At 40.5% G+C, this 18965-nt stretch overlaps 1 protein-coding gene across 1 annotated transcript in view; it reads right to left on the reverse strand.

The window, feature by feature from the left end:
- The window catches only part of Oxct1 (3-oxoacid CoA-transferase 1), a 126945-nt gene that overhangs the window by 21179 nt on the left and 86801 nt on the right, over positions 1-18965 (reverse strand). Inside the window, exon 14 of the mRNA XM_038322563.1 lies at positions 1914-2003. Within this exon, the coding sequence (XP_038178491.1) occupies positions 1914-2003 (90 nt within the window). The remainder of the gene's footprint in view (positions 1-1913; positions 2004-18965) is intronic.

Raw genomic sequence — 18965 nt, forward strand, 5'->3', positions numbered from 1 at the left:
GCAAATTTGCTAAACACAGGCTTAATGTTTTGAAAATGAATGCATAACATAAAAACAATGCACAATGAGGCAGACTTCATTGCCTATGCATCAGCATTAAAGTAAGAACCAAAGGGAAGCTGGACGGAGTTTCCTCCAAGTAGACATGACGTTCCAGAGAGGACTTAGATTTGATTTGACGCTTCGTGTTCTTCCGCTCTGGAATGAGCATTTTGGATGCCGTGCAAGGCACCTCATGGGAGTCACCTGTGTTGATTCCATTCCTATTATCCCACCTTCACGCCCCACTGCTCACTGTTTACCCAAACAAGCTGTGCAAATTTACACGTAGGGCAGTTTTCATGAGGGCAGCAACCACAGCAGTGCACATCAGCAAAAGAACTCCCCCAGCTGGCAAGTGAAGTGCAAATCCAGCTCCATGCTCTTACTGGGTGGTGCGTCACTAAATGAGGCCCGGCGTGCACACCGCCATTCCACTCACATTAGCGAGCCTCACAGGATTAACAAAGCAAAATCTAAGGCCAAACCAAGTGACCACCCGATACTGACTTCACAAATCCTCAGATCAATGGGTCTGGGGCAGCAAAGAGGTTAAGAGGTAAGCAAATAGTAATAACAGCTCCATTTGTTAGAAGACTGGGCCCTGCAGTGAAGGACCTCACTACTCTAAAGCTGTGCTTCCAAAACCAAAACACAAACGGGAGGGAGGGAGGGAGGGAGGGAGGGAGGGAGGGAGGGAGGGAGGGAGGGAGGGAGGGAGGGAGGGAGGGAGGGAAAAACTATTATTAGAGGCCCCAGAGATGGGCCAATGGGTAAAGATGGTTGCTTTCAGGGCTCACAGCCTGAACTTAATTCACTAGAACCTAAATCAACGCCTGCAAGTTGGCCTCTCACCTCCATCTACATGTCGTGGCAAGTGGATGCAAGTGTGCATGCATGGACACACAAACACACAAGGAATAAAAAAATAAATAAATGTAATGGGGTTGGACCTTGGACTTCCCGCAGGGCAGGGAACCCTGACTGCTCCTTGGACTGGAAAGGGAAGGGGAGGGGAGTTAAGGGAGGGGGAGGGAAATGGGAGGTGGGGAGGAGGCAGAAATGTTTAATAATAATAATAAAAATAACAGATAAATAAATTTATACTTGTTTAACTGTAAAAAAAAAGAAAAAGAAAAAAAATATGGGACCTATTATCAGCTTCATGGGCATGTGCACACAAACGCACCAAAATGACTGGCATGCAGTTCAAGCTCAATAAATGTTAGCTGCTTTTATTATAGGAAGAAAGGGGAAGAAAGACTAAAAATGAACTCCTTTAGATCGGCGGTTTTGGCTTACGTGGGGAACATTGCCAATTCCAAGCTGTGATCACCCAGCATCTAGGAGGCACTCCATAACTATTTAATAATTTGTTAAAAACATGCTTTTCAGAAGTGAGGACGCTTGCTATCACCATGGTCACCACTCTCTCATATGTTCTGCCAAGGACACCACTGCCTTGGTGAGAGCCCACACTGTCCACTTGAAAAGCACTGCTGTTAAGACCAACATTCTATTGGGCTCCTCATGAGGACACCATGAGCAACAACTATAACCGCCTTAGATCAGGAACCATACACCGGCCTCGACATCTTTTCACTGACTTCAGAGACTGTCAATTAAAGCTTTGACTTTGCATGCACACGCGAGAAAAATGTTCAAAGAATTCCCTGATACTTGGATTCCCTCAAAGTTGAACAAGCATCTGGCCAGGTAACGAATTACTACCTTTCTTTGTTCTTTCCCACTAAAACGTAAGGGCCATCACCTTCAGTAAGCCAGAGAAAACTAAAATCCCCAGCTAAATGGCATGGCGCCCTGAGGCTCAATTGCTTGCGAGTCTTCAGAACTGTGAGGAAGCAGTGTGTTACCTTTGCAGAATGCTCCATGGTGACCACCACCTTGGTTTTGGAACTGGACACTAAATCCATGGCTCCTCCCATTCCTTTCACCATTTTCCCCTGTAAAACGGAAACAGAAAATGAGTAGCGTGTAACCGTTTACGTCCATCACAGAGGAAGTACCCGTGAACTTGCCAGAACAAGCCACCGCAGGAAAAACTTACTGGCCATCACTACTCAGTTCCTGACGCTTTGGAACTGGAACTTTTGTTATTCTGTTAGCCTGTGGTCATAGGAAGAAGTTCAGAATGACTGTTTAAAATACATTTATTATTGTCGCTGATGCGGTTATTGTTATTGTATGTGTGGAATGACTCAGAGGTAAATGTGCATGGTGTGCGTGTACAAGTAAAAGAGCAACTCTGCTGAGCTGGTTCTCTCCCTTCCATATTTTCAGAGATTCTCAGGATCAAACCCAGCCCATCATGCTTGGGCTGCAGGCGCTGAACCTGCTGCTAAGTCATCTTGCCAGCCCCCAGGATGAATATTATAACCTCACGTAACAATGACTAAGTGTTACTAATACAATTTTGTTGACAACTTATTGGGAGTAAAACAATCAGTGAATAAGAAACCAAGATAAGAACCTCTGTAGAATTCTTGCAAAAATATTCAAATGAAACCTGACACCTACGACGACCATTTCTTTCTTTAAAACAGGTAGTTGCTGTTACTGATTTTTCCATCACAGACACTTTCTAAGGCACGCTGGGTCCCCTACAGATTCATATTAGCAGACTGAAGCACCAAAGACACTCTCCAGCAGTGACTAATAATGAAGGTGGTTCTGTCTGTCTGCCTCTCGAGCTCTGGGCTTTCATCTTGCGCCTGGAAAAGAAAGCGTGAACGAAAGGAAAACCACACGCCAGTCGAGCAAAACCAGAAACCGGAAGCTGCATTCAGAACCATCTTGCCATCACTGATCTATCCCTACCTACCCACCCCTTTAACTTCATTCATTATTCATTTTCCCGCCGCCTTCTAGGTGCCATGCGCACGCAGAGATTCCCACTGCCTGCCTGCTCGGTCTCCTGGATACAGAGTTTTGGAAAATACAGGTGTTTCCAAAGCTGATGAAATCAATCCTCCCACAGCTCAGTGAAGAGAGGACTCCTAACGTTGAAACGCCGTATTTATTTATTTTTAAGCCCAGTCCTCTTGCTCACTTGTCAGTAAGTACTCTCCAATCATCTCAGAGCTCTGAGGAGATTACGAAGGGCACCTGGATTTAAAGCAGGACCTCAAATCCACGACTCCAGAGATATCTCGGAGGCAAACGCAGCACGATGCCGGCATGAATTAGATGAACGGCACATAGAGAAGGAGGAAGTAGCTGGCTACTTTGTGGCTTAGAGCCTGCCACCGAGGAGATGGGTAGCCGCTGGCAGCCTTAGAGGGGGGAGGCACGTGGAGGATGCAAGATCAGCTGGGTTCAGACAGAGAAGCTGGAAACAATGCAGAATATATCCACGTGGAGATGTGCAAGGTTAACTTCTCCAGTCAACGCTGTGACCCTTCGTCAGCCAGAACTTTAACAGACTGGCCATCAGGGCACCGCGTGTCTATAGAAAACACCAGAATCTTCACAGCCCAATAAAGATGAGAAAGTTACAGACACAAACAGAAAACTGAGATCCAGTTAATGTGCTATAAATTCCTTAAATTAAAAAAAAAAAATCCTGGGTTAGAATACACCACAGGCAAATTTTGAGACACAATGATTAGAAAGATTTAAAAACTTATGACAGCCTCGAACAGGAAGCTTGCCCAGTTTAACTAAACCAGATGTACATGTTTGAAATCACTTCAATTAGTTAAATACTTAGCGAGAACCTCATGGGTACGAAACACCGAGCTGGCAGAAACAATTGTAGAAAAGCCACCTGTTTGCTTCTATTAAAAAGAACCCTCACTCTACTTGCTCGCTATATATGAAACCCTTACATCGCTCAGTTAAGCGATCTGATGCTCTCCAGCCCCCCGGAAGCACAGGCTAGAAATTTCACAGCACCATTCTTGAGCGCCTGCCTCCAAAAGTGCAAAACGTCCAAGATTGGAGCAGAACACCTGCGTCGATTCTGTCAACCTCTGTGTGACACAGGCAGAGAGTCAAACCTCTCGGAATTCGAGTTCAGTATCTGTAAGACCAAAATAAGACTGTGCATCCTTGTCACAGAGCTGTGCTGAACCCTGCGTAAGACAATGTATGGAAATGTACGGCAGATAAAATTTACAAAGATACTCATGCAGGTCTTCAGTCAGGCAGCTCAACTTGTTGAGTACCTAGCGTAAGCTTTATACTACAGTAGAACTCTTCAAAAACGGGGTCCTTTTCTTTTAAATGTTCATTGTCTAGTTAAAGGAGAGTAACCAAGAGTCATTTTAAAAAAAGCTTTTGGCCAAGCAAGCTTGCTTTCTCTGAAAGCGGCATTCCGCACTTCTCCCTTATCCCCAAGATGCAGCTAAGTGACCTTTCTCTGAGTCCTTTCAGTATGTAATTCTATTATTACAGGGATTTTTTTCAGCTTTGTCCTTCCCTCCCTACTGGCTCCTTTTCCCCTAACCCATAAATAACTGGATGAGGGAATTAAAGTAGCGTAGGCATGTGCAGGTTATAGCAGAACACCGAGGATGCACCTGGTAAGTGTGCCTGCAGAAGGGATGGAAGGAAGAGGAGACAACAATGTTGCTAAGAGGGGATTTCAGTGAACTTATTCACCAGTAGAGCAGGGCTCTCAGACCAAAGTGTTTCCAGTAGTAACAGCAAACCTTTCAGGTGGTTTTCCTCTCCTTTAGTATGCTGGACACATGGGAGAAAGAAAAACAGATGTTTCCTCCCATTTGAACTCCCAAAAGGTTTCTGAGACAGAATCAATTACTGAAGGAAGACAAGCGATTCTATCTAGACTGGCATGAAAAAAAGAAAAGCAGTTGTCTAAGGCGTACTCATCATCACCCTTTAACTCAGCTTAGCAGCCTTCATTTGAGACCCAGCCACTGGCGTTTCCCAGCTCTACCGCAGCGAAGACTAGCAATGCGCCTGAATTCCAGACAATGCGAGAAGAGAGGCAATATTTGTGACGTCTAGGTGCTGGCCCACAACAATTCTTGTATGCATTCTTCATGTGCCTTTACCTTCTACAGTATGGACATGGGAAGGCAAGGTGGATATAGATGGGCTCTCTTCATCCTGGGTCCTTACATGGCTGTGTATAACAAAGCACACTTAACTTAGAACCACATTCCACTATTCGTCGTCAATGGAGAGTGAATGTGTTGGGCGCCAGATCACTGAAACTGGAAGACGTACTTGACACAGGGGCTGGTGTAACTAATTCAATGATGTGGTGACCAAGTTACATGGATAGCAAAGAACTCAGGGTGGAACTTAGAGCCAGTTATGTAATGGGGCAAACAGAAGGGGACCGGCAAAGCTCCTCAGAGGCAAGAGGAAGATGACTCTTCCAGACACTACTACGCTGGGCTCCATAACTCACTGCTCTACCCAAATGCCCAGCACATCACTTGACATTTAAGGAGGCACAATATTCTTTCTCTGTGAATGACTGGGAGAAGAGAGTGAGCGAGTGTATAGAGTGGATTTGATGAGAGAGCAGCTGAAAAGGAATTCAACTTCCACACTCGTCCTCCTCCGCAACTCAATAGCCTATTCAACATGCAAAACAAAAGGCTGAGGGGGGGAAACGGGGATGAATTAAGGAACTAAAAATACACCTTTAAATAAATCGTGAGAGAAAGTTGTCACTTGCAGAAAAATAGGCCTGTAATGCAGAAGAGGTTTGGGGCACGAGTTGAGCACCGGGCAGCGTGACACCAAGTCCAGCCTCTTTAAAACTCTCATCAGCAAACACATATTTCTTGAATGGTCCAACTTTAGATCTGGAATGTGTCCCATGTGGCATAATGGGGAGATGATTGCTGGAGGTTCAGCTTACAGCCATCTCATCCTTTTTCATTTAGAGGCTGACCCTGATATCAAGCATGAAAAGAATGCAATAAAATGAGCTAGAAATGTGGTATCTCCATCACCACAGCCACACAACACGTCTAAAATGATAATGCTCCAACTAGGATCCTTAATCCATAACTCCTCACCCAGCCTTTGTTATAAAAGCACCACGGCAGAAATCAGAAACAAAAGACCATTAGAATTTTCAATACGAATCTAGAATATAGGCTTTAATTATGAGTCAATATTTTAAATGCATTTCATCTGCTTTGTTTCTATTTATTAAAGTTAGAATTTTTTAAAAAGTAAAACTACTAAGGTATTAACATTAAAATTAGTAATGCATCAAACTACAAATGTTCAGTTATGTGTAAAAAGAAACAGTAACTCAAGCTCTGAACATGATCGTGCAATTTGTGATGACTTTACAAGGAGTTTGAATAGTTTGGAGAGTACTGCAAAAATATATGCTTTAAATAAAACACAAACCATGTTGAAAATTATTCATGACACCATCTTTTTCATTAGGCCGTAAATAGCAACGGATCGGCTCTAGATTTGTTACTTTTCAGTATTCTGGTCTGAAGTGAGAAGTCATTTAATCATATCCAGAAACAATTTATAGCGTTCTTAAGTGGTGGCAAGTGCCACAGTAGGGAATGTGAACTCACTGGAGGAGCAAGGGAAGGACGGCTGTGGGGCGATTTATTAATAAAACTGGCACTTGCTGCTCAGTATTAAACACCAGAACACTCAGTACCCACCTCAGTCCAAATATAAGCCTCTTTATTTCTGTCTTCCCTGTTATTAAACAATGCCCAAGGGAAGCAAAGCTCTCCTTGGCATCCTCCCCGTTAAAGAGCAGGAGGCAAACTAAGATGGTTAAATAATAACATTTGTTGAAACCCAAAGAAAACAGGTTATAACTGCTTTTCTTGAGGGACAAGGATGATTTCCAGTTTGCCTTGGTTTACAACAAAGTTCCAGCAGAGTGCTTTCCTTCTTGCATTACACCTAGTTTTCAAAGCCTAGAAAGACAGCAACTTTCCTCTCACAGATTTAATTCTGTTTCCCAGGACAGACAGGTGTATTGATCATGTAAATGAACTAGTTTGGGACTGGAAATATAATTAAATTCTCTATTGCTAGGTAGGTAAAATTGCTTATGCATCATAAATATCAGTTATCCATCACAAAGTGGCCTTTGCAAAAGCAAAATGTAATAAACTTGGCATTTCCTTTTAATAAGTACTTTTATTCTTGTTCGTGCATAGCCCTGTCTTGTCAGCTACAACCTGCCCTGGGGCTCCTCTGGATTTAACCCACAGAGTCTAAACTTGGCTCTTTCCAAGTCTCTGCCTTTGCAGTGACAATTGGAATCAATGAGCTCGCTGGCAGTTGTCTGCTTTGGGAGGCAGCTTTGGAGTTTACATCCCCACGGCATTTTACAGAGTGTCCCACCAACCACTTGAAACTACCCACTCTAAGTTCCCATGCACGAGCCTGACCTGCTTCTTCAGGCCCCTTCAGGGGCTCTTAGGTTCCTTAGCATCCTTTGCCCCAACCATCTTAGTATGATGGTCAGATTAAGAGTTCTGTACTTGGATCAACCTACCCCTGGACCCAGTAATTCCACTCTTGGGAATTTACCCAAGAGATGCCCAATCATACTACAAAAGCATTTGCTCAACTATGTTCATAGCAGCATTATTTGTAATAGCCAGATCCTGAAAACAACCTAGATGCCCTTCAGTGGAAGAATGGATGAAGAAACTGTGGAATATATACATGTTAGAATACTACTCAGCAGTAAAAAAACAATGACATCTTGAATTTTGCATGCAAATGGATGGAAATAGAAAACACTATTCTGAGTGAGGTAACCCAGACCCAAAAAGATGAACATGGGATGTACTCACTCATAATCGGTTTCTAGCCATAATTAAAGGACATCGAGCCTATAATTCGGGATCCTTGAGAAGATAATAAGAAGGTGAACCCAAAGAAAAATATATAGTAATCCTCCTGGATATTGGAAGTAGACAAGATTGCTGGGCAAAGATTGGGAACTTGGGGGTGGGGTGGGACGGGGCCAAGGGGAGATGGGGAGAGAAAAGCGTGAAGGGGGAATGGGATGCTTGGGATATAGGAAGGGTGGATATGGGAGCAGGGAAGCATATATCTTAATTAAGGGAGTCATCTGTCAAGAGACTTGACTCTAGAGGGGTTCCCGGGTTTCCAGGGAGATGCCCCCAGCTAGTTCCTTGGGCAGCTGAGGAGAGGGAGCCTGAAAAGGCCAGATCCTATAACCATACTGATGAATTTCTTGCATATCACCATAGATCCTTCATCTGGTGATAGATGGGGAAAATGACGGAGCCCCACACTGGAGCACCGGACTGAGCTTCCAAGGTCCTGATGAGAAGCAGAAGGAGGGAGAACATGAGAAAGAAAGTCAGGACCGTGAGGGGTGCGTTCACCCATGGAGGCGGTGGGACAGAACTAACGGGAGATCACCAACTTCAGTTGGAATGGGACTGATGGAACATGCGACCAAACCGGACTCTCTGAATGTGGCCGAAGGTGGAGGCTGACTGAGAAGCCAAGGACAATGGCGATGGGCTTGGATTCTATGGCGTGGATGGGCTCTGTGTGGGCCTTGTCAGTTTGGTTGATCACGTTCCTGGACCTGGGAGGAGTTGGGAGGACCTTGGACTTAACATAGAGTAGGGAACCCTGATGGCTCCTTGGCCTGGAGAGGGAGGGAGGGGGGTATGGGTGGAGGGGAGGGGAGGGAAGGGGGAGGAGTAGGGGAGGAGATGGAAATTTTTAAATAAAAAAAAATAAACCATGAAAAAAAAGAGTTCTGTACTTGGGAGACAGTTGTGTCGCTTGGTCTGTCTATCTGAGGGACCCTTACAGTAGGATCTATTCCTGCGATATGAGCTAGCTTGTTGGAGCCCATTACATATGGTGGGATGCCATGCTCAGTCTTAATGCGGGGGTGGGGGGAGGCTTGGTCCTCTCTCAACTTAATGGGCCAGGTTTTGTTGACTCCCCATGGGAGCCCTTACCGTTTGGCAGGAGTGGATGGGGGTTAGACTGGGAGCTGGGGAGGTGAGGAAGGGTGGGAGGAGGGCTGGGAGAGAGAACTGTGATTGGAATGTAAAATGAAATTAAAATTTAATTAATTGATAGAATTATACAACAAGTACCGTGTATCAACTTTCAAATATTCTAGATACACAGAAAATTTTAGAGTCATGTATATTTTATAGTTCTAGGCCAAATTTCTAAAGATGTATTCTCTATAGAAACTGCTTATATTACTTTATAACAAAAACTATAAAGGCAAAACACATTATTTCTTTAATACTGTTTCAAGTGAGCCTAATAAACAATTCCTACTGTAAATGAAAGATGCATTGTAAAACCATGGTCAGAATCTTTATTGATTTATTATGGGGTAATCAATAACAACAGGCTATGTAGACTAGAACATGGCAAAAATGTAATAGGCTTGAATTATAAGAAATCAACTAACTTCATATATGAAAAGTGAGTTTGGTTCCTACTGTTAACCACAATGAATCTCGCATACCATAAAAAAGTAAATACCATCCAAGAGTGCTTCTACAGATTTCTTATGAAACATCACTCCAATGAAAAAAACCCCAATACATCAAACATTAACTGTCATCAGTTATATCAAGGCCATTAAACACAGCTGACAATAGGGAGTTAATGTGCTCTTCTTAAGTCTTCTTTTCCTAAGGTCGATGGATGTGAGACTGTGTTCCTTTGGTGATGCCATTACAAAGGAAGCCCATTATAGAGGTTAGCTTCTTCGCCACAAAGCCACAAATGAGCCGTCTCATCTATATTCTGAACTAACAAAATGGGCAGTTCGAGTCGCTATGCTCAAAGCTGTGGCTTCAGTTGTCACCGAGTCTAATCACAACACGGCGAGATGAAAATAAACATCGCTTGAGCTGCCTTATGTTTACCTCCTTGGCTTGTTCACCTTCAATGGCATCGGCAGGAGGAACTTGAGCAAGGGTTTCAGAATAGAAGTATGAGGTGTTTCTATTTAGAACAACTAAGCACTGTGATAATCTAAATAAGTGCCAGAGCCATTCACTAAACAGAAACAAAAATAGGTACCAGCACCATACTTAAAATTCCAAGGATTAATTTTTCTAGATCACCAAGGGAGAATTGCTAGAATATATGAAATCATCCACATATGACCAACTATGACATACAAACACACAGATTCTGTGTGCTGGGTTCAACTACGCATTCTAATAGTTTGAGGGTGTAGGGGCTAAAAGTCGTCATTCACCATCACACGGCTATTTCAAGGGCTTACGTCTCTTCCAGGAAGTCCCTGGATAATCCCTACAAAACAACAGCTAGAACAAAACAAACATTTTTATGGGTATGCACATACAAGGACACGTCGGTCTCTTGAACAACTCGTTGACATGGACTATTAAGGTATGGCTGTCTTCTGCAATCTGAAATAGCCAGTCTCAGACATGTTCTTTTCTGATTCAGGGCGTGAGAACCTGAGCCATGGCAGAGGCACACTTGCCTCGCCATCACCTCCCACCGTCTGCAAGCTCTGAAGAGCACATTACAGAATTATTGTAATTAGACTGCCATTTCTGACAGCTGGATGGAACTTTTACAGCGAGAGGCACGATGACTGAAAGAACATTACTGAAGAATACGGGGAAGCTAGCAACAGGGTTTTTATCCACGGCATAAAGGATTAAAAAAAAAAAAAAACAGGGTAGAAGATAATTTAAAAGTTTTTTTTTAAGCCCACTAAGAGAAATTATGAAAGAGCATGCTGTAGTCACTAAATGTGGGTTCTCTATTAAGCAAGAAAAGGTTTGGATGAAAGACTACAACATAATTTGCGTCTAATTAATTATAAGTACTCTGTTGACACCTCAGCTGATGCCCAGTCGGCTGATTCTGTGAAGAATCAGCTGGGCGTAGTTGGTTATGAACATTCATGGCCAACTGGTCTCACTCCATCTTAGTCAGAAAGCCTTGTTTTCACTCCAGGTGCAACTTTTACTCTGTGAAGAGTGAATCTTGCCTGAGAGGAGATCTAACTCTGGTGACTGGGACGTGGGGAACCACAGAACCACAGGCTACCTAAGTATCACTGCAGGCAGACTCCCAGTGTGAAGCCTGAGATCCTGGAGTTTCACCGAACGACAACTGTGGCCCTTCTGGAAAACTAGGAACATGGAAGACCTGAGTTGATAAAGGAAGGGCCAGGGGTCCTGACGTCACAGGCAATGGCCACTTTTGAAAATCAAGTCTCACTTGTAGACTTTGGAACCAAGAGTGTTGCTGTAAACTAAAGCTGGCTCTTCTTCAAACTACGCACAATGAGGTAGCAATAAGGATCTTTTCAAATACCAAGACTGGTTCAGAGGATTGCTTTGAAATTAATTAGAGACATGGACATTGGAGAAGGAGCTGTGTGTTTTGTTTTCTTCCCCCCCCCCCTCCAGTAACTAGGTTGAAAATGGAAAGTTGTTTTTATTTTTCAAAACACTTTATGTGAGGCAGTGGGGACTCATACAGGTCTGTGAACTGAAAGGCTGGAAACATCGACAACCCCACGGCAGCAAGCACAGCTAGTTCCCACACCTTGGTTTCTAAATGCCAGCTTTTCAAGAAGAGACATCCGACCACTTGAAGAAAGGATTACTTCTCAGTGGATGAGCATCTTCTGTAGTTCTAGAACGTGAGGAAGCACTCAATTAAAAATGATAAAAATGGGAGTGTCCCAAAGAGATCTGAGTGTGAGCCATACCCAAAGATCTCCCAGGGAGGACGGCTAGACTCAGAGCAAGAAAGTAAGTAGCACTGGATTGTATCAAATGAATCAAATGATGATAGGAAATAAGAAACATTTTCTCTCTAGAACAACTGTTTAAGAAAGCATACAGCACTTCCTGTTTATCCTCAATACTTCTGACAACAGATATGTAAAACTTTTCTTCACAGCAAAAACCCTCCTCCTCCAAGTCTGACGCCTGTGGTGTGCTCGCCAGTTCAATACAATCCTGACTTTAAACATCTGGTGTTAGTGTGGGTCCACAGGGGAAAGGACTCAGTCCCACAAGAGTGACCCTCTCACACCTCCAAAGACAATTGTAAATATTAACTCTACACATTTCTGATCACCCACCCATCAGGCAGGAGCTCCTACAACCTCCTCTTGGGTTTAGCAGTTGAATAAAACAGGCTCCCGAATCCTGGGAGGCATCTGACTGCTAACTGTTTGTTACAAAGGATACACCCAAAGACTAACCAAATGAAAGCGATACCTAGAACAGGGCACCAACACATGGAGTGCGGGGCTTCTGTGTTGCGTATACCACCCTCGTGACTGTTTTCTATATCCGTAAGTCTCAGACTCCAGCATCTAGAGCTTTTGGGAAAGTCTCACTATGTAGGCATCATTGACTAAATCACTGCCATTGGTAACTGCACTGGATGCCCAACCCTAGTCTTCCCTCTTGAGGGAATACAGTGAGGGACAGTTCTATTGAACTGGGGTCCATCTCTTCAGGGCTCTGGACCCTGAGTCACTTAACCAGCCTAATCACAGGCATAGACAGAAAGGACTTGTTATCAACAAATGATGCTCCCATCACGAAATTCCAAGCAATTTAGAGAGCCAGTGCACATTTTTCTTACTCTTACACCTTCCCTTAAAAAGGTAGTACTTCTTTGACCTTTGAAAGACGATAAATGCACTGAACTACGTTCAGAGAATAAAGCTGTATTCTAAGGAAAAGGAAAAAGAATAGCCAGTATTTTAATTATGAACAAACCTGGAAAACCAAATGACAACGGATAGAATATGCCATGTGTTGCCATTTACTTCTAAATCCGAGAAGGATATTTGTCCCTATCCAGTATTGTCTCTTTTACCAGCGAAACTTTGTTGCAAGGAGGGCCTACTTGTTCATCCCCACCAGCTAGCTAGCTTAGCCCTGAAATAAACACACAGAAACTGTATTAATCAAACCACTGCTTGGCCCATTAGCTCTAGTTTTTTATTGGCTAATCCTTACACATTAATTTAACCCATTTCTATTAATCTGTCTATCGCCACGTGCCAGAGCTTACCAGGTAAAATTCCCAGCACCTGTCTTCGACTCTGCTTTTTTCTTCCCAGAATTCAGTTCTGTCTTCTCCACCTACCTAAGTTCTGACCTATCAGGCCAAGGCAGTTTCTTTATTCATTAACCAATACAAGAAACACACAGAGGGGACTCCCACATCAAAACTTAATTTTAACTGGTTAAGAACATCAATGTAATATGGGCATGGTGGCATATGACAATGATCTCAGCATTATAATCACAGGCAGAGGAAGACTGCAAGTTTGAGTTCAACCTTGTCTACACACCGAGTTAGAGACAAGTGAGGATTATGTAGCGAGACCCTGCCACCAAACAAAACTAAACACAATAAGTTAAACATATCAGTGGAGGAACATGATATTGAAACACAGATCCATATCATAATATTTAAATCGGTTTAAGCACATCTATCTTCTCAAACATTTATCTTTTAGTACAAAAACTTTTAGAAGCCTTTCTGTGCATATAGTGTAATAGTGCTATACAGAGTCATGGTTCCATGACTAGCATAAGAAATTCTCACTCCAATCTAATAGTAATTTAGCACTCATTAAGCAAACTTTCCCTACCTGATCCCCTCAGAGAAAATTATCAGACAAAGCCTTACTAGGGGACATTCTGAAGGCACCTGGTCAATACTTCTCAAAACAGGCAAAGTCATGAAAAATGAGGAATGACAGAAACTGTCATGTACTAGATAACACTAGAGAATAATCAATGACCATTCTGGGGCATTTACACCTCCAAACTAGTCTATTCAAATTGTATAAGAAAAATATAATATGCTACCCTGAACTGGATCTTAAACAGAAAGAGGGCATTATTGGAGGGGAAAAACATGGAGTCTACACATAGACTATGTAACAGAAATGTGTCAATATGTGTTTCTCAGTGCTGACAAATACAGCACAAGCCGTGCCAGTACAGGGCTGTAATAATGGGAGAAACTCTATTCTGTCTCCGATGCTTTTCTGTACAACTAGAATTATTCTAATATTTTTTAATTTCTTAAAAAATATAATTCCAAGCCGGGCGGTGGTGGTGCACGCCTTTAATCCCAGCACTCGGGAGGCAGAGGCAGGCGGATCTCTGAGTTCGAGGCCAGCCTGGTCTACAAGAGCTAGTTCCAGGACAGGTTCTAGAAACTACAGGGAAACCCTGTCTCGAAAAAACCAATATATATATATATATATATTATATATATATATATATATATATATATATATATATATATATATTTCCATTCATTATTTGCTCCTGTGGCTGTTTTTTTATCAAACTGAAAATAAAAGAGAGATTTGATGCTCAAATTTTCCCTTCTAGAAGGCTGTTTTGCTATCAAACTGAAAATAATTTAAAAAAAAGATTTGGTGCTCAGATTAACTTCATTGATGACTCTTCTGGTGGCTTTAGAAAATCTAACTCTAAGAATAAGTAAATTTATGACACTTTCTATTAAGATAAAATCTGTTCTCTGGCAATCATTAGACTTTATTCCATTGCAGAACCCAACATTTAACAATAGAGTGGCTACCACTATTTAAAAATAAACAGATAATTGTTAGAACTGCAAATATGGGCTCTAGGTTTGTTTGTTTGTTTTTCATTTTTGTAATAATAAATTTTGCCACCCAAACACTGCCCTTTTGATCGGCCTATCCTAATGCTAGGCATCTTAAATTTCTAAGAAAGCCTCTGTGATACCAAGCATAGCAATCAAGACCTCCTAAGAGGAACCACAGTATGATCAGCATTAGAATATTATGAATGCAGCTGGACCCTTGTTGTACAATGAACTGCTTCTCTCCTTTGTCACGATTTCTTTCATTCATACTGTACATTGTTTAATAAACTTCAGCTTATAAAGGTAATTCCTTATTAGGGAAGGAGGAATGTTATAATTATATTATAACCATAAAAATAAATAAAAATGGGTTACTTAATACTCCTTTATTAAAAACAAAAACATGGAAAAGTTCATTCAATTACCTAAAGTTATAAAACAAGTCAGAGAAAAAAGAATGGGATGAAACTTTTTTCCATGTCCAGAGAGAAGTAATTGAATCCCCGCAGAAGATGTTTCCTATCCTAAAATACCCATTAGGTTGAACTTACTGCATTATCTTCCTTTCTTATTGTTTCTAATCTGTTGGATGGTGTTAATTAATTTAATTAAGAGGCAGACTGTGAGCCTGGAAATGTCCTACATAGATTCAGTTTGGATTATTTCTAAAAATAAAGTTAGATTCTTCAGGACGCAAATTAGAAAACTTTCCAACGTCCCTATATAAGCAAACCATGCTTCTTCCACCACCCTGAAAGTTGTGACTTATGAAAATTAAATTTCCTCCGAAACAATACTCATGAGCAGCAGTTATGTTCAGAGAGGTAACGTGCTAGCTGATAAAATCAGTCAGTGCCAGAGTCCACTTCCAATAAAGTTTTAAAAAAGAAAAGACAAATGTATAAATGGTGTCTTTTCAAGGGAGCTATTTCTGTTTTATTTATGGACTATGTTTTTAGTTTCTGATTACTCAGAAATGTTCTACATTGCAATAAGCCAAACAGAGGACACAGAGCTAAAACATGTCAGAAACTGTAATAGGGAACCAAAGTTTATGCTCTATACATATATAATTGTAACAAAATAGGAACCAGGTATTTCACCCAAAACTGACTCTGGAAATTGGTGCATATATTTAGCTTAATTTGGATACCCTAAATATACATGATCTTATTCATTAATAGTTCTCGACAGCTGAAGGGTTGTTAAAGACTTGTTTGAGTTTCAAGTGACAATATGAACAATCCTGACTTCACTGAATACAAAAATATTTTTAAAAACCGTATGCAGAAAATCCCTGCCACGCTGGCCCTCTGTCTTAGGGAGGAAAATAGAGAAAGATGTGTAAAGTCCAGCAATTTTGCCAGATTGTAAAAAGGTCTGAAGAGAGAAGGAATGAGAGATGCTTTGAAAACTCAATGTTCATTTTGCCTGCCTTACACACCAAAAGTAAAGTCAAAAGGAACTCTCGATGGTTTTAAATTTTATGTCCTCACAGTCTATGTTCAAATAAAGTAACTGCTATCGCCAACCCTGAAAAGAGCTGTGATCTGACCCAGCACTGCTCCTGAGTCCTACTCATCCACACTGTGGTACGTGCCTGACTGCGTGCTAGAAGCCCTTTTAACAAGAATCTGAACACAGAAGTAAAGCATGCTGAAAGCGACCAAGGAACCCTTCCTACAGATAATACCTCATCTTTTCTGCTGTATAACTTTTATCGTTTTCCACAAGTTTAAGTGTGAAGTTATTTTCATGAGTTTCTAAGTAATTTGTAATTTGAGTTATGATTTTTTTTAACCAAAAGCTCATACGAAAAGAATATGTGATAGATGTTAGAGTTTTCTAACCTTTGCTATAAAAGTAAAACAATAATTATAACATGAATACTGTGATTTTTACCTCTAAGTTGGATTTCAGAGACTGGCCTATACTGAAATGATTCCATATTGCCAAATCCTTGGATTACCATAGGCTCAGCTATGGAATGCGGATAAATTTTGATTCTCAATATGCTAGAAGTTTGAGCAGAACACCAATGATATGACATTTTACCACATCTTATGGCTGTTTTTCCTAACTATTCTGATTTTCCATTATATCAGAATCCCTTTAGAAATATATAAACTAGCAGGTTGATAAAGTTAAGATTTTAGAGTTAAAGTCTATTAGAGTTTATTAAATCTAAGATCTAATTTTACAGATTAGATTTGCTTGTCTAATCAGGTACAATAGTCACTGTGGTTGTACCAATCTGGATTTTATAATACTAAAAATTCAGATCTTCAGTTACACAGCCAAACTGCAAGAGCTCAGCAGCTACCATACTGACCAAATCACATGATGCGTTTTCTCCAGATCAGTTAGGGGTCTGTGCACTGCCACACTGGCATAAACTTACAGTTTGTTTGCAGCAGAGTCAAAACTAAAATTCAGGTCACAATTTCTATCTTTATCTGCCCTGGCCTAAGCCACTGTCTGTGAGAACTAATGAAGAATCTGAGCACAGAAAACAACAGGCTAAGTCACATATGAGTTCGTCTAATTTTCATGCAAAATCAATCATGAACCTGACCACCAAAGACATCTAATAAATTCCAGAAGAAGATAAGAGGAAGAAGTCCCTAAATATTTGAAATTAGGAAGAAGGCTTTTCTAAAAGAAAGCAAAGCCCATTAAAAATCATCCAGAAAGTAACATAACTGGGAAATGTATGTCAAGGCTTATGGAATATAATTAGTCATGCTCAGCAAAGCAGGGGAAACTTAAATGAACTTTTAATTTATAATTAAAAACACAGTAGATAAAGCAAACATTCAGCTTTCAAATCTAGAGCTAGTGCCACAGGAGAAAAGGGAATTATCCAAAGGAAAGAACGAAATTACCAAGTCAGATGTTTCCTAGTTTAAAAAGCAGATTTATACACTCTAAAGAAAAATTAGAGTATAATGATAAGTATAAAAACAATTTTACAAACTTAATTAAAAGACATATAATGAAAAACTAAAAGAGAATAAATGACAAATACAATTGTTTTGTTTTTGAGAAAACTTAATGACAAAGTATACCATATACTGTTAGAAAACTAAAAATCCAAAAGAAGTGGATGATTTCTGAAATATGCTTTAACAAAAATATTCCACAAGGTATTAAAATATAAGGTCATCAAACATCAAAGTACCTTATCTATCTTGAAAATCTGACTATTGAAAGAGTAAAAATAATTTAACCTTGATCAATTTAAATTATATTATCAAATCAATGGTGAAAAGGTATGATCAGAAGATTAAAACACAGGACAAAATTCAACTGCTGTGCAGTTTTTTAATTCTCAAACAAGAGGAGTATACATAAACTTTGAAAATCTTATGAAAGGTATTTACTTTAAAACTTAGGAACAAGAAAAGGATGTCCACTCTCTCCACATACTTGAAAGCATAGCCAGACCAATAAGACAACTGAAGGAGAACAAGTTGATACAAATAGAAGAGAAAAGGCACAGTGTTCTTATTGGCAGATGATATGATTTTATATATGAAACTCTCTAAAAAATGCCCACAAAATTCTACAGCTGATAAATCCTTTCAGCAAAGTAGCGGAGTACAAAATTAACACACAAAAAATACATATATACAAATGACAAAAGGATTGACAAACAAGTCAGGGAAACAGTACCTTGCACAATAGCCTCAGACATTATTTATACACACATATATACATACATGTATACATGTATGTATGTATGTTCTGGAATAATTCTAACCAAACAGATAGAAAACCTGTATAACAAAAACTTTAAGGCAGAGGAAAAAAATTGACTAAGACACCAGAAGGTAGAGACTGGTAGAATTAATTTTGTGAAAACATTTATCCTACCAAAAAGAATGTACAGACTCAATGTACAAAATTAAAAAGTCAAAAAAGTCAATAATTAACTTCACAAGGAAAACACACACACACACACACACACACACACACACACAAACAAAAGAAAACAGAACAGATTAGAAAATCCTGAATAACAAAGTAACTGCTGGAGGTATTGCCATCCCAGATTTTAAGTTGTATTACATAGACATAGTAATAAAAATAACATGGTATTAACATAAAAACAGACATGTTGATCAGTGGAGTCAAACTGAAGACCCAGATATATGTCCACACAGCTATGGACACTTAATGTTTGACAAAGCAGTCAAAGGTACACTTTGTAGAAAAGATAGCGTTTTCAACATATGGTGTTGGTCAAACTGGATAAGTACATATAGAAGAATTGACCACACTGTACAAAACTCAGCTTTAAA

Source organism: Arvicola amphibius, chromosome 3, assembly GCF_903992535.2.
Source record: "Arvicola amphibius chromosome 3, mArvAmp1.2, whole genome shotgun sequence".
In the NCBI taxonomy this organism is placed as follows: Eukaryota; Metazoa; Chordata; class Mammalia; order Rodentia; family Cricetidae; genus Arvicola; species Arvicola amphibius.